The sequence below is a fragment of the Staurois parvus genome, unplaced genomic scaffold, assembly GCF_062004578.1.
Source record: "Staurois parvus isolate SC_StPar_1 unplaced genomic scaffold, SC_StPar_1.0 ptg000078l, whole genome shotgun sequence".
Taxonomy (NCBI): domain Eukaryota; kingdom Metazoa; phylum Chordata; class Amphibia; order Anura; family Ranidae; genus Staurois; species Staurois parvus.
The window spans coordinates 3,635,787-3,649,661 of NW_028317874.1; the positions used below are offsets into that span (position 1 = coordinate 3,635,787).

Sequence of the window (13,875 nt, forward strand, 5' to 3'; positions counted from 1 at the left end):
GGTTTTACCCATCTCAATCCTCAGCACATTTTTTTTTTTCAAACTTTCAGATACAACATTGAAGGCATGTTCTGTGATAAATATTGTTTGACTTTCAAGCTAAACAATTTCTATTTTTTAAATCCCTATGCTGTGGATCTCCTTCTACGAGTCTCTGTCATGAGTACGATGTTACAATAGCAACTGCTCATTATGACTATCTTTCAGAATCTGGAAGTCTTTGCTGCACCTTACACCTGTATTACTTTGCAAATGTATACATAGAAAAGGTAAAATTAGAAGGCCATAATTAAAAACTGTAAAAGGTAGGTATTTGGCAAAAATAAATCTAAAAGATTTTAAAATAGCAAAGTCATTTAGACTTACTGGTAATCTTTGTGAAGTTGGCTTTATACGAGTCAAACATATCAGTGATGCCAAGGTTTTTCAGAGGTTCTTTTAGATTAGCGTCAGCCTCCACTGTGAACCTATTGAAAAGTATTCATCACAAGGAAAAAAATTAAACATTTTTGGTACTTGCAGGTAAAAACGTAAAAAAAAAAAAAAAAAAGTGTAAATAAAATTAGATGGTGGTAAGTTTGTGTATGCACATTACAATTGCCAAATTAAAAACACAATATTTTATTTTGACTACACAAGCAAGCTTGTACCATTGATACTGAAAATGAACCTGTGGACAAACTATGGACAGTAACCATTGCCCAAGGCAATTCTGAAACTTCTGCATACATGTAAAAATCAGCATTTTTTTTTGTTTACTAGAAAATAACTCACAGCCCCCAAACATTTTTTTTCTGAAAGCAACAACCCTGGGGAATATAATAGTGGTGGTTGCAATTTTTTTATGTCCCACATAATTTGCGCAGTCAAAAGTGCTGACTATTCCTGCCCTTTCCACCCCACTGCTCCATTCATAGAAGCTGTGCTATCAGCTCCCACATTGAAAAGCACTCTATGAATGGATGGCAAGCGGATGATTGAAGGTCCACTGCCTCCATTCATAAAGTGCTTTTCATTGCCTGGGAAAAGCAGAGGTTCAGAAGCATGAGGATGACATTACAAGGGGGCAGAAAAGCACAGTAAGAAACAATTTAATGAAGAATAGACTACAGAGCTTGTAAGCAGGTGTTTGCAGGGTACCATTGTATGCATATCTGTTGTATTCATTGCACTGTGTAGTTATACAGACAGTCCCAGGATGGGAAGGGGTTAACCGTGTCTAGACTCTTTCCTAAAATGAGTCCTGCCCCCTGCTTGTAAGCCACATAAATATCAGGGGAGGGCTCCGAGCAAGATCCCTCTTTTCCACATGGGACTTACAGAGGAGGATCTGCTGCAACATGTTCTACTGGAGCTCATACCTCCCCACTGCTGGGATTCTCCCTGGACTACGAACCTACCATTACAGGATTCTTGCTAGAAGGATTTTGCTTGTCTGGAAGGTATGAACCTGGCAGCCTGCATTAGTTATTTTGTGCGGGACATTGTTTCAGGTGTGCTGTGCTCTTGAACGGTGCCACTGAATGCTCAGTAAAGATGAATTAAATATTATACATAAAACCTCCACAAATTTCATATTCCTGATATGTGCCTGCTGTACCATGCACTTGTATGAAAAAGTATCCTGTTCTCTTTGTATTGCTTCCTTTGTATGAAATCTCTGGTGTTTCTGCCAGTCCCTCTGCTTTCCAAATAAAAACAGACCACAGTAAGCAGGAAAACACAGCGTGGTCACTTCTCTAGTTGTGCTGGGAACTCCGTGTGCTCTCCTCCAATGATCAAACTTGTCCTGACTCCCCCTTCCCCACCCCACACAGCGATGCACAAGGAAGATCAGTGTATGGCTACTTCTCCTCTCCCAGCTCTGTTCTCAGCTGCATAAGGAGCTTAGAGGGAATGTGATCACCTATTGGTTTTCAAAAAACACAAAATTTGCTTTTCATTTTAAATGGAATGGGTTGTTTTACAAGGTGAGGCGTACAAACACTTTAATGGTTTCAAGCCTGAAGTTACTTTAAAAAGGGGTATGTGATGGTTCATGGCGTACAAAATAACTATGGTCATTAAAGCACAAGTGGGGGTATAAAGCAAGTAAGACCACTGCACAAAGGGTTAACTCAGCAAGACAAGTGGAAGAGGAATGCAGTTACTATGGGTAATCAAGTAACGTGTGAACGTACAGCAGCCTGTCATGGTATGTCATGGTATTCTGGTAGCGAGGGGGAAGGTGATCTGGCTCCCTCCCCAGCGGTTGATTTCCCAGAGTAACCAAGACCAAACCTGCTTTAGGGAGATCCTCAACCTAGGGCATGGTACAAGAGAGCTGTAGGAGTTTAAGTGAAAGTATTCCAGCACTGGGAGTGAGGTGGCAGAGGTATGCTGGACAGGTGGAGAGGGTAGGGGCTCAGCAGTGTCCCTCCTACCGTAAATGCAATGTTACAGAAAGGTGTGTAGAGACCAGGGACAGAGACAGAAGGCTTTACAGAGGAACTCTACAGGTCACATCAGTACACACAGTGCATGGCTCATCTCTAAACCGGGGAACTGCCACGTTTGACTTTCACAGGAGCATACTCCCGACCTGGTCCCAAGCATTGCTGAGTGGGTGCACAGTGAAAGGTGCCCCCACGTGCAGGGTGAGTGACCCTGCCCACAGGTTACTAAGTAGTGGATGGATGTGTATGGATCATTTTTGGGGAAGGAGGATTGTGTTTAGTGTCACTCTAAGCCATCTAGTCTTAAAGTGGTCTTTAAGTAAATTTAAAAAAATTTACTGACAGACTGGGTTTTTAATATGATAGAAGAGACCTTATTGGTCTTTTCTGCCAAAAATGCTTCCCTCTGTCCAATCTGTGCTACAAAGAATCCCATGAACACACGCTGGAGTGATGTTCTCTCAGCACGGCAAACAACCATACGGTCCCTGGACAGATGACTAGGCAAAAATTGAAGCACTCGGGACCAGTGATACCACTGAGAGCAGCGCTAGAGGGCAATGTTTGACAATTAAGTCTGTAATATTGTGCTAATTTGCCACGCATACTAATTCATTATGGCATAACCACCCGGGGGCCTGTTTTAAAAAAAGGAGTTTAATACTGCTTAAAACTGGTTATACACTTAAAGTGGAACTTTACCTATAGCAGCTTGATAAAAAAAATAATGTTCTTTAGCTAGAAGCATACATTCCACATTAATATTCTACATTAATATTTATGCCAAAAAAATTAGTGTGTGCTGTAAATTGCCTCCAGCATTGCTCCTGTTTCTTCTTGTTAGAGGCTGACATTTTGCTGAAGCCCAGAGCCTCTGAACAGCAGTAAATCATAAAGCGGAACTAAACCCATCGATATAACAATTTCAAAAGACAGTTACATTTTTGGAATGCTGATATTGCTGACTGTCAACCAAAAACTGTTACATCATCCAAAAGACTAGTGTCACAACAGATCACATGGCAGTGCAGATCAAAAAGAAGCAGCTTCCTTGGCTGTAAAGGATAAGAGGGTTTAATTACGCTTTAAGGTGGTCAGCAGATCGGCCTCCACAAATTTGGCAGTACCTAAAAATGGAGAGCAATTGAGCATGTGCAGAGCAGGATGAGACAGTGTATTACTGGATTTTAAACAATATAGACACTTTCTAATTTCTAATCTAATCTTTCACTTCTAATTTTTATTATTACATTACTGTTTTTTACATAGCTATACCTGCAAAAAAGGGGCCAGCCTGAAGTGATCTATCAGGACTTAATTTTCTGAGTAAAGTTCCACTTTAAGTAAACTGAGGGTGTGCAAATTCCAAAGGATTACAATATCTATAGTAAACACAACGGAGAAGCCAAACAGATGTGCACACACTTTGAGGAGTTCCAAACAGGTCCCACCCAACATAAGTAATTGGGAACATATACCCATGATTGTAACATTACAGTACCATAACATAACACAGAAGGGAAGCAACTTTCCCATTTGTGTGCATTTCCTTCCAGAACCAGCTGCAGTTTTTGCAGTGACTCCCAAGTGGAGCCTCACTGTCAAAACGGTAGTTGACTGTGAAACAAAGCACACACAGACAAGGAAGTCACTTCCCATCTGCCCACATTATCACATGTTAAACCACTCAACAGCCAACCTAATATAATCCCACCCCCTATCAGTGATGCAATCTACCCCACCATGTTTGTGTACCATGGGAGATACAGGCACACCATTCCCAGGAATGGCATCCTACAGGGACGCAAACTGACCATTGCAGCAAGAATCTGCTTCAATGTTTGTTGTGATCAGCTTGAAATACAAAGTCAGAGGAACAGGCAGGATCAGCAGAGTTGTAAAGGCAAGTATAAATAAAAATTTTGGAAAGGAAATATACAGAACTGCTCCACAGGTTCAGAAAGGGACCTATTCCAAAACAAAAGCCGCTATTCAATCTTTGATGTGAAAATGAAATAATCTAAAAAATGAACAGCGCTACCCTACTCCCAAACAATGCATGAACTAAATGATCCCTACCATATAAAATCATACATAAATCATGTATAGTAAAGTGCAATGAGCAGACTGTGCAAAAGTATATCAAAATATGTATCATACAATAAAAATTACAGTACTAAGTGCCACAAGCAATGTGCAAACATGTGAAATCGTATAAATATTGAAAACAATCTCATAAAAATGATACAATATTTGTGAAATACTTCTACAAAAAGGATTTTTTAAAAAAGTCCTATGTGCTTACGTCCACCACAAAAAAATAGTCAATAATTCATCAAATCTTCTTGGTGTTCACCAAATTTATGCTCTTCCACCACAATAAATACTAATATTAACTCACCAGAGCCCCATGCTGGTAAGATCATAAACCAGCCAACAGTATGCGACACTCTGGGGGTAACAATCTGCAGCTTCACGATTCTCCTCTTGAAAGACCTCTCAGAAAAGATCAATCACTATTGCTCAAAAAGTCACATAGATGAGAAAAGAAGGGAGCTCCCATAGTATAAACCCATTTAAGAATCTTTTATTTCATAAAACCAAATTAATACACTCACATTTACGGGTCACCACTGACACAGGTATACGGGCACAGTCATAAAAGGCAGAGTTGCCTTTGGCTGCAAGCGCCAAGCCACGAGCACAAACCCAGCATACGCAGTGATGTCGCATCCAAGTCCCACCCTATGTGGATCCACCACTGGCGGAAGTCGAGTGATGAAATGCATAGGGCAGGGCTTGGATGTGATATCACCACGCACTCTCAGTTTGCGCTTACGGCTTGGAGCTTGTGGCCAGAGGCAACTCAGCATTTTATGACTGTGCCTGTATGCCTGTGTCCATGGCGACACATGTGAATGTATTAATTGGTTTTAAGTAATAAAAAGATCTCACGCTAGGAGTGCTCCCTTCTTCCTCTATGTGACAATTTGATTGCACGATACATATTTTGATTTTGGCACACTATGCACATTGCACTTTGAGATTATTTATATATAATAGTGACCTCTTAGTTCATACATTGTTGGGGAGTAGTGTAGTTCTGTTCATTGTTTACATTATAAATAAATAATTTTCCAGGGTAGATTTTCTAATACCAACATGTACACACACACACCACATCTTTTTCAGTAACATTTTTAAGCTGCAATATAATACAATTTTGTTTTTTGGTTTAATATTCTTTAACTATCAGGAGAAGGTTGTGCAGGGAGAGGATCCACCGGAGTTCAAGAAAAACAACCAACCATTTGAGCCCTCCTCTTAATTTGTCAGGCGTATATAACAGGGGGTTCTTAAATGTTTTAATCCAAGGGCCCAAATGTTAAAAGTTTTAGCCAAGTTTTTTTTTACCATAACATCATGAATGTACAGGATTCAAAACACATCATGTGGTGGGAATAATACTACGTAACTTTGGTATGTTTCTAACTAGCTACTTACTACTGTCTTACAAGAGTTTTCTGCTTCAAACTCCCTACACTTTCAAAACATTGGTTTTAGAAGCTATCTATATTACTATTTAAGAATGTGCTTTGGTTTTATGCAGTGTTTTGTTAAAATAAAAACGCTGTAAATTTAAGAAAAAAAAAATCTTCATTTTACCATTTTTTGTTTTAGTAGTAGGCATTACCAACTAGCCCTGGGTTTATCAACTCCCATCCTTGTCTTGGTAACTGCCCCCTCACCTTGCACATGCTCCAGTTCCCTGTACATGTCTGTGCTGTCAATAATAGTCAGCGTGCCATAATTTACCAATGAGCGGCTAATTGCTTGGCCACAAAGTCAAGTCTGACCCATTTCGAACATGTTCGAAAACCAAAATTTGGGTCCCAACCCTAACTAACCAAGCTTAAATCTACTCCCACCCCCCTTCTAAAAGGGTAGCACCTTCCTAGATAGGTTGCTAGGTTGTTCGGTAAATTTAGTTTTTGGCTCCTCTGTAGTCTGTGGAGCATTGTTGATTGGTTTGGGCTGTTTTGGTTTTCACAGCTTTCTAGAAAACTGTGGGTTGTCCTGGAATATACAGTTAGGTCCGTATATATGTGGACACAGGCACAATTTTAGCTTTTTTCAAGTATTTACCAAAACATATTCAAGCTATATTTATAGAATGAATGTGGGCTGAAAGTGCACACACGTTTAATTTGAGGTATGTACATCCAAATTGGAGGAAGGGTTTAGGAATTACACTGAATCAAAAGCAGTTTCATGGCCAGGTGTGGGCTACTGCTTTATTATTTCTTCATCAATTAAGCAGGTAAAAGGTCTGGAGTAGATTCTAAGTGTGGTATTTGCATTTGGAATCTATTGCATTGAACCTACATCATGCGTTCAAAGGAGCTGTCCATGCAAGTGAAACAGGCCATTTTAATGCAGGCCATAGATGGGTCGTTTATCGTCCAAATTTTCATCCGCACGAAAAATAGGCCGATAATCATGCAGTTAGTGGGGCCAGCCCGTCGGCCGTTTTTCGCGGATCTCCTCATTTATTTTTATCGGTCATGCTAGAAAATCCGCAAAAAACGGCCGTTTTTCGTGGACATGGGTGGCAGCATCGGCAACGGTGCCGACTGATTTTTCATTTATCGGCCAATCAACGGCCCATCTATGGCCTGCCTAAGGCTTCAAAAATGGAACAAATCCATCAGAGTGATAGCAGCAACATTGGGAGTGGCCAAATCAACAGTTTGGTACATTCTGAGAAAATAAGAATGGACTGGTGAGCTCAGCAACATAAAAAGACATGAATGTCCACGGAAGACAACAGTTGGGGATGATCGCAGGATCCTCTTTATGGTAAAGAAAAACCCATTCACAACATCCAGACAAGTGAATGTCACTCTCCAGGAGGTTGGAGTATCATTGTAAAAGTCATCAAACAAGAGAAGACTTCACAAGAGGAAATACAGAGGGTTCACCAAAAGGTGCAAACCGTTCATAGACCTGGAGAATAGAAAAGCCAGATTAGGCTTTGCCAAAAAAACATTTAAAAATGCCAGACCGTTTCTGGAGAAGCATTCTTTGGACGGATGAAACTAAGATGAATCTGTTCCAGAATGACAGGAAGAAAAAAAAAAAAAAAAAAAAGAAGTGTGGAGAAGGCTTGGAACAGCTCATGATCCAAAGCACACAACGTAATCTGTAAAACATGGTGGGGGCAGTGTGATGGCATGGGCATGCATGGCTTTCAGTGGCACTGGGTCATTGGTGTTTATTGATGATGTGACAGAAGGCAGAAGCAACAGGATGAATTCTGCAGTGTTTAGAGATATACGGTCAGCCCAGATTCAGCCAAATGCAGCAAAGTTGATAGCACTTCACAGTGCAGATGGACAATGATCCAAAACACAGCAAAAGCAACCCAGGAGCTTTTGAAGGAAAAGAAGTGGAAGATTCTGCAATGGCCGAGTTAATCACCTGATCTCAACCCAATTAAACATGCATTTCACTTGCTGAAGGCAAAACTAAAGGCAGAAAGACCCAAAATCAAAGAACAACTGAAGACAGCTGCAGTTAGAGACTGCAAAGCATCAGAAAGGAGGAAACCCAGTATTTCGTAATGTCCATGGGTTCCAGACTTCAGGCAGTCATTGCCAGTAAAGGATTCTCAAAAAAATATTAAAAATAAATATTTTATTTATGATTATATTCATTTGTCCAATTATATTTGAGCCCCTGTAAATGGAGGGACTGTGTATAAAAATTGTTGCAGTTCCTAAAATTTGTACTTGATATTTATGTTCAACCCCTTGAATTAAAGCTGAAAGTCTGCACTTCAAATTCATTTGGATTGTTTAGTTTTGATTTATTGTGTGGCATACAGAGCCAAAAGTATGAAAATTGTGCCTGTGTCCAAATATATATTGACCTAACTATAGAGGTGCAAGGCAATTGGGCAGCATGAATATTTATACGGTTTCAGCCAATCACTGGGATAGATGGCACAGCTGGTGGCTGGGAAGTTTTATAAATAATCTGAATCGCAAAACAGCATAGTCTTCCTGCCAGGAAATTCCACCAGTTTCTGGTGGGCAAGCCACTGCTCATTGAGGTCCCAGCTTGCTGAAGGGACCTATACCAAAGTCCTTTTTTGGAGTTACTTTGATCTCTGCTCAAGAATCCTGTCAGAGGAGTTGCTGGAAAGAGTAAAGTTGAGTGTTAACCTCTCCCTCACTGGAATATGTTCTGTCGGTATTGGAAGGAGACATTCAGTTACCCAAAGGACAGTGCGAGTACAAATCAGAGCTGGGATTTTCTTTTTGTGACTATACACAATTGGGATTGCTGGGCCACATCCTCTCCTTAGGAGGTACATACCGACCAGTCCACTCTAGTTTGTGAAATACTGTTTGCTAAGCCTTAGCCAAGTAGTTTCTCTTGAGAGATTCATACTGTAAGCCTCTTCAGTGTTATCATGAGAGAACTGCTCTTTAAGCTGGAAGCCAAGTATTTCCTCTCCTGAGGTGTACATACCTCTGGCATCTACTACTCTCTCACAAGAGGAGTTTGTTCTCAGTTTAGCAGAAGACATCTATTAAGCATGTCCTCCTGTTTGGGATAGCTTGGATAGAGATAGGGAATGGAATGGGAAACTTCAGAATTATGTACAAATATAAAATAGAAACAAAACCAAAACACCCCTATATTGTTTATTGAGCCAATTGGAGTAACTGTTGCTGTGTACCTGGCTGCCTCTGCACGAATCTTGACAGAATCTTGGAAACCAGCAGGTCCTTTTGGGGGAGGGGGGGATGGCTACATAAGCCTATTCTATCTACCTTGTAAAAGGGAAAGATGCCTATACTTACCTATTCTGAAGTCAGTCCAGTCTTGTCACATGATCAGGTCCCAGCATTGGCTTCAGTGTAGAGGAGGGACAGCCAACAACAGATGCCCCATAGTAAGCCTATGGGTGACGTAATCTCCCAGGCTCTTCAATTCTTGTTGGCAATCTCTCCTCTACACTGAAGCCAGTGCTGGAAATATTATGTGACCATACCAGAGCATCTTCGGAATAGGTAGTGTAGGCATTTTACAGGGTAGATAGAATAGGCGTAAAATGGGGGTGGGAGTAGATTTAGGGTTAGTTAGGCTTGGACTTGCCTTCCACTTTACCGCATTCCCTGCACTAAGGTAACAAATATTCCATTACTAGTATAGCCACCTCACGTCCCTTTTACTGACCTGTATATATTTAAAAAACACACTTTACAACCACTTTAATAAAATACAACTGAGCTGCTGTCCAGCACTTACTTGGGTAAAATGAGCTGGACTCTCTTCGGTGTCATGGTCATCCAACTTTGCAGGGTTTTTGTACTGATGTGTGGGATGATCGCAGAGAGAGGGGTGTTTTCATCAGTGGGCAGTGCCACCAACATACTGACACTTCCACCATGATAAGGCAGCTCTATCACATTGTACCACAGGCCATTAGGAGTACTGGCTGACCCTGTATTTTTTCGTTAAAACCAAAAAAAGAAAAGAATGTTATGGCCTCAGATTAAGAGGTACTGATATCCATGACACACCAGCAGCATTAATAAATCTTCCAGCAGCAACAATAAAATTTTCCATCATCAATAAACCCTCCTATCAACAACAATGGACACCTTGTGCAGCAACAATAGATCCCTGGCTGCATCAGCTACAATAGATTCATTGACGGACACACACACACATACAGCAAGTCAGTTTGGGCAGGGATAGAAAATAAAGGAATATTGTCTGTAGCAATTATTCACAGTATTTGCAGCAGTGCAGATAGGTAGACGGGACTCATTTGCTTCTTCTTCCACCAAGGCAGCTGCTGTTTAGGAGCTAGATAATTTGGGGGGGGAGGAGGTTAGCACACCCAAGCATCCCCACCATACCTATGGTACACTGAAATTGTGCCCTTGTCCAAACATCTGATATCCCAGTTCTTGCACACCCAACACATACTGTATGTCCACGCTAAAGCTGCTGTGCCTGTAAGGCTGGTGCACAGTAAGAAACGGACAGCACTGTATACAGACAGAGGTGAGGTGAAATATAAAACATGAATAAAAGTGTATAGAATGAGGGGTGCAGATTACGAAACCTACAGCATGGCAGATCGAATGAGCTGCAGCAGAATAGGAAACAGACAGCATGTGAAAGGACCATACCTTAGCTCAACTGCTCTATCCAGGATTCAATAGCTGAAGAGCGGTGCTCTGGCTGAGATGTTCCGCTCCCGTTGCAATTAATCCATGATGAGAAAAAGCCAGCCACTCTGTATACTCTCCAATGCAAAGCTTTATTGGCTATAATTTCGAAAGACACAGTGTGTAAACTTCTAATGCACTTCGGCTACAACAGCCTTCACTAATTGCAGCTATTCCATGAGGAAGGTTGTTGTACACTGTGTTTTTAGAAATGTAGTCAATAAATATTTGCATTACAGAATATACCGAGCGGTCAGCTTTTTCTTATCATGGATTAGAAACATACAGCATGGCATACCGAAGGAGGTGGTGAGGAATAGGGAATATACAGCATTGCATACAGAAAGAGGCGGTGTGGACTAGGAAGCATACAACATGGCATATGGAATGAGGTGGAGTGAATTAGGGCATGTACAGCTTGGCAATTGGAATGAGGCACTGTGAAATTGGCAACATACAAGCATGGCATATGGACTGTAATATCGGAGATATTTTTGTAAATTAATAATGATTTCTGCCCCATTCAGATCTTCATCAGCACAGACCAATATGGATATTAGTGACACCAAAGCGAACTGTTCCCCCAGTCCCAAGGATAAGGAGAGGTGTTTGTTCCTAGTGTGGACCGGCAGTAAATTCAGTGACAGAAAGGGCAAACAATTGCGGCTGCCACATGTGAACAAAGAGCCAGGGCAGAGGGATACTTACACTACTCACCTCCCCTGCTGGGCTCTGCATTAGATGATAGAGTTGGGTAAAGGAAAGAAGTAGTGCAACCGTCTCTGTCCCAATTCTTTGTTTAAATGTGACAGCATTAAAATCAGCTGTACTGTCTGTCATTGAGCTGACAAGAGGTCTGAAAGGGACACACACCTCCACTGTTACCGAGTGGCATATATTATATACATACAGGACATGGGCCTGTTGAAGGTGCTGAAATTGAGCACTGTCACATAACAGATGAAAAAAAGCCCTGCACGCTTACATATACATACTCAAACCAAGGATTCCTATAGCACTCTAGGTCTTATTAATACAGAGTGCAGCAAAAATAAAACTTAACATGGGCTACTGAGCTTTGCAAACAGACTTTTTGCAACAGGAAGTAAGGAGAGTGTAAATAGTAGATAAGAGCTCCATCTGCTTGCCGTATATGGAAAACATATTTGCATATTTTAGATTTACCTTCTTTAAAAAAAAAAAAATATTTTGTCCTGGCCATAATATGTAAAGAGAAATTGTTTAGAGAACCAAGAAATTCTAGTTTAAAAAAAAAAGAAAAAAAAGAAAAAAAGCAGCCTCTGCAAATGCTATGAGTATATCTACAGGCCCCATGTTAGACACTCTCTCACTCTCAACTACATCCCTGAAAGTCAAAAGATGAATTGGAGAAAAAAAAAAAAAAAAGAAACCACATACAACACAACATTCCCAGCAGAACACAATTCTTACCAAATAGAATTTCAGCAAAACTGGCTGAACTGCCAAAATGTAACATGCATGTAAACCTAAAAAAAATATTTCACCAGTTTGCTCCCTTTGAGTCCGTTACAGAAATCATTGAAAGCATTATTTGTTGGCATTTTCCTAGCTCTCTCTGGACTACATAACAATTCCCTCCAATGTTATAGGGATGAGGAGAATGGGAGGTGTTCTGTAGTCCTAAAGCACTTCCTGTCCTCCACTGCATTGTGTTTGCAGCACAGCCCACAAACAGAAGAAAAAGGCATCATGGATGTCAGACCTACTCATTTGCGATATGATGAAATCAGGATAAAGTGCAACCACATAGAGAAAGAAATATAAATATCTGCATATATTCTGCATTTTAGCAGTGTAACATACATCTGCATTGTGATGCGATGTAAAGCAGGAACATACCACACTGCCAAGCACTGCAGTAATGCGCACATTGCTTCTTGAAGGAGTTCTTAAAGTAGTTGTGAACAGACTATATTACAGACACTTTCTAATACAGTTATAACTATGCACGCACCATAAATAACTTTGCTTACTTTAAAAAATGAGGTTTCTCCCCTTTTTTACAAAAATAAAAAGGGCTCATTTGACCCTACATCTCTTCTTCCAGATAGTGGAGGGGTGAGGTCACAGGACACTGTGCAGACACACAGTAAGCCTGTATGCCATATTCTGTTCAGCTCAGGCAAGACTCAGGCTCTACTTGAGCATGGGTGTGTACAAGAGGCAGGCTGTGATTAGGAGGTGGTGTGTGCACCAGAGGCAGGCTTTGATTGGTCACAGGGCATGGGGGCTGAACAAACTACCAAATACAGGCATGCTGTGCGTTTGCACAGTATCCTGCACTTCTGAATGACCAGACAAAAAGGATGCCAACTGACAACTCAAGCACATACCAGTCTCTGTTCTTTGTATGGTTAGTTTAGAACAAGGAAGAAAGGTGACTGCCAGGTTCAACCATGTACTTCTTATGGAAGAAGAAGTATATCAAAATAACGACCATGAATTTTAAAATACATATACATAAACATACATATAGAAAAAACAACAGTAACATTTGAGAACAAAGTCTGCACCAAATTTAACCCCTTCTCGCCGACGTCACACAGATATGTGGCCTCACGGAACTGGGCTTTTTTCCGTGGAGCCGCATATTTGCGTACCTGTCTTTGTGCTGGGAGCACGCCGCTTGGCGCGCTCCCAGCACTGAGAGCACCGAGTCCCGTTCTAACGATCGGGACCCGGGACTCCCAGTCCCGGATCACATGAGCGCTGTGATTAGTCACTGTGCAGCCAGGGACCCTTTGTTTTTCTCTCTCTCTCTATGAATGGAGAAGAGAGATATATTGTATCTAACTCCTGGCATAGAGAGAAAAAAAAGTTTTGTGTTTTTTTTAAAAAAAAGATAAATAAATATTAAAAAAGAAAAGAAAAAAAAGAAAAATACCTAAATCAAGGTTTGATCTAGTTCAGTGCCAGGGTTAGTGTTTAGGTCAAGGTCAGGGTCAGGGTCAAAGGTCAGGATTTAAAAAAAAAGTTTGTGTCAGTTAGTGTTAATGTCAGTGTGTTTTAGGTAAAAAAAGAAAGACAAAAAACAAAATGCGCACTATTGTTTCTGGGCTGTACTACGGGTACAAACAACAAATAACAAACATATATGGTATCGCTGCGATCATCAAGAGCTGGAGAATTTATTTTGGGTTGTTCTT

At 40.8% G+C, this 13,875-nt stretch overlaps 1 protein-coding gene across 2 annotated transcripts in view; it reads right to left on the reverse strand.

The window, feature by feature from the left end:
* The window catches only part of SERPINE2 (serpin family E member 2), a 101,058-nt gene that overhangs the window by 19,251 nt on the left and 67,932 nt on the right, over positions 1-13,875 (reverse strand). For both annotated transcript variants that reach the window (XM_089669502.1, XM_089669503.1), the window contains exons 5-6: positions 9,756-9,951; positions 367-467 (exon numbers count right to left, since the gene is read on the reverse strand). In XM_089669502.1, the coding sequence (XP_089525628.1) occupies positions 367-467; positions 9,756-9,951 (297 nt within the window). The remainder of the gene's footprint in view (positions 1-366; positions 468-9,755; positions 9,952-13,875) is intronic.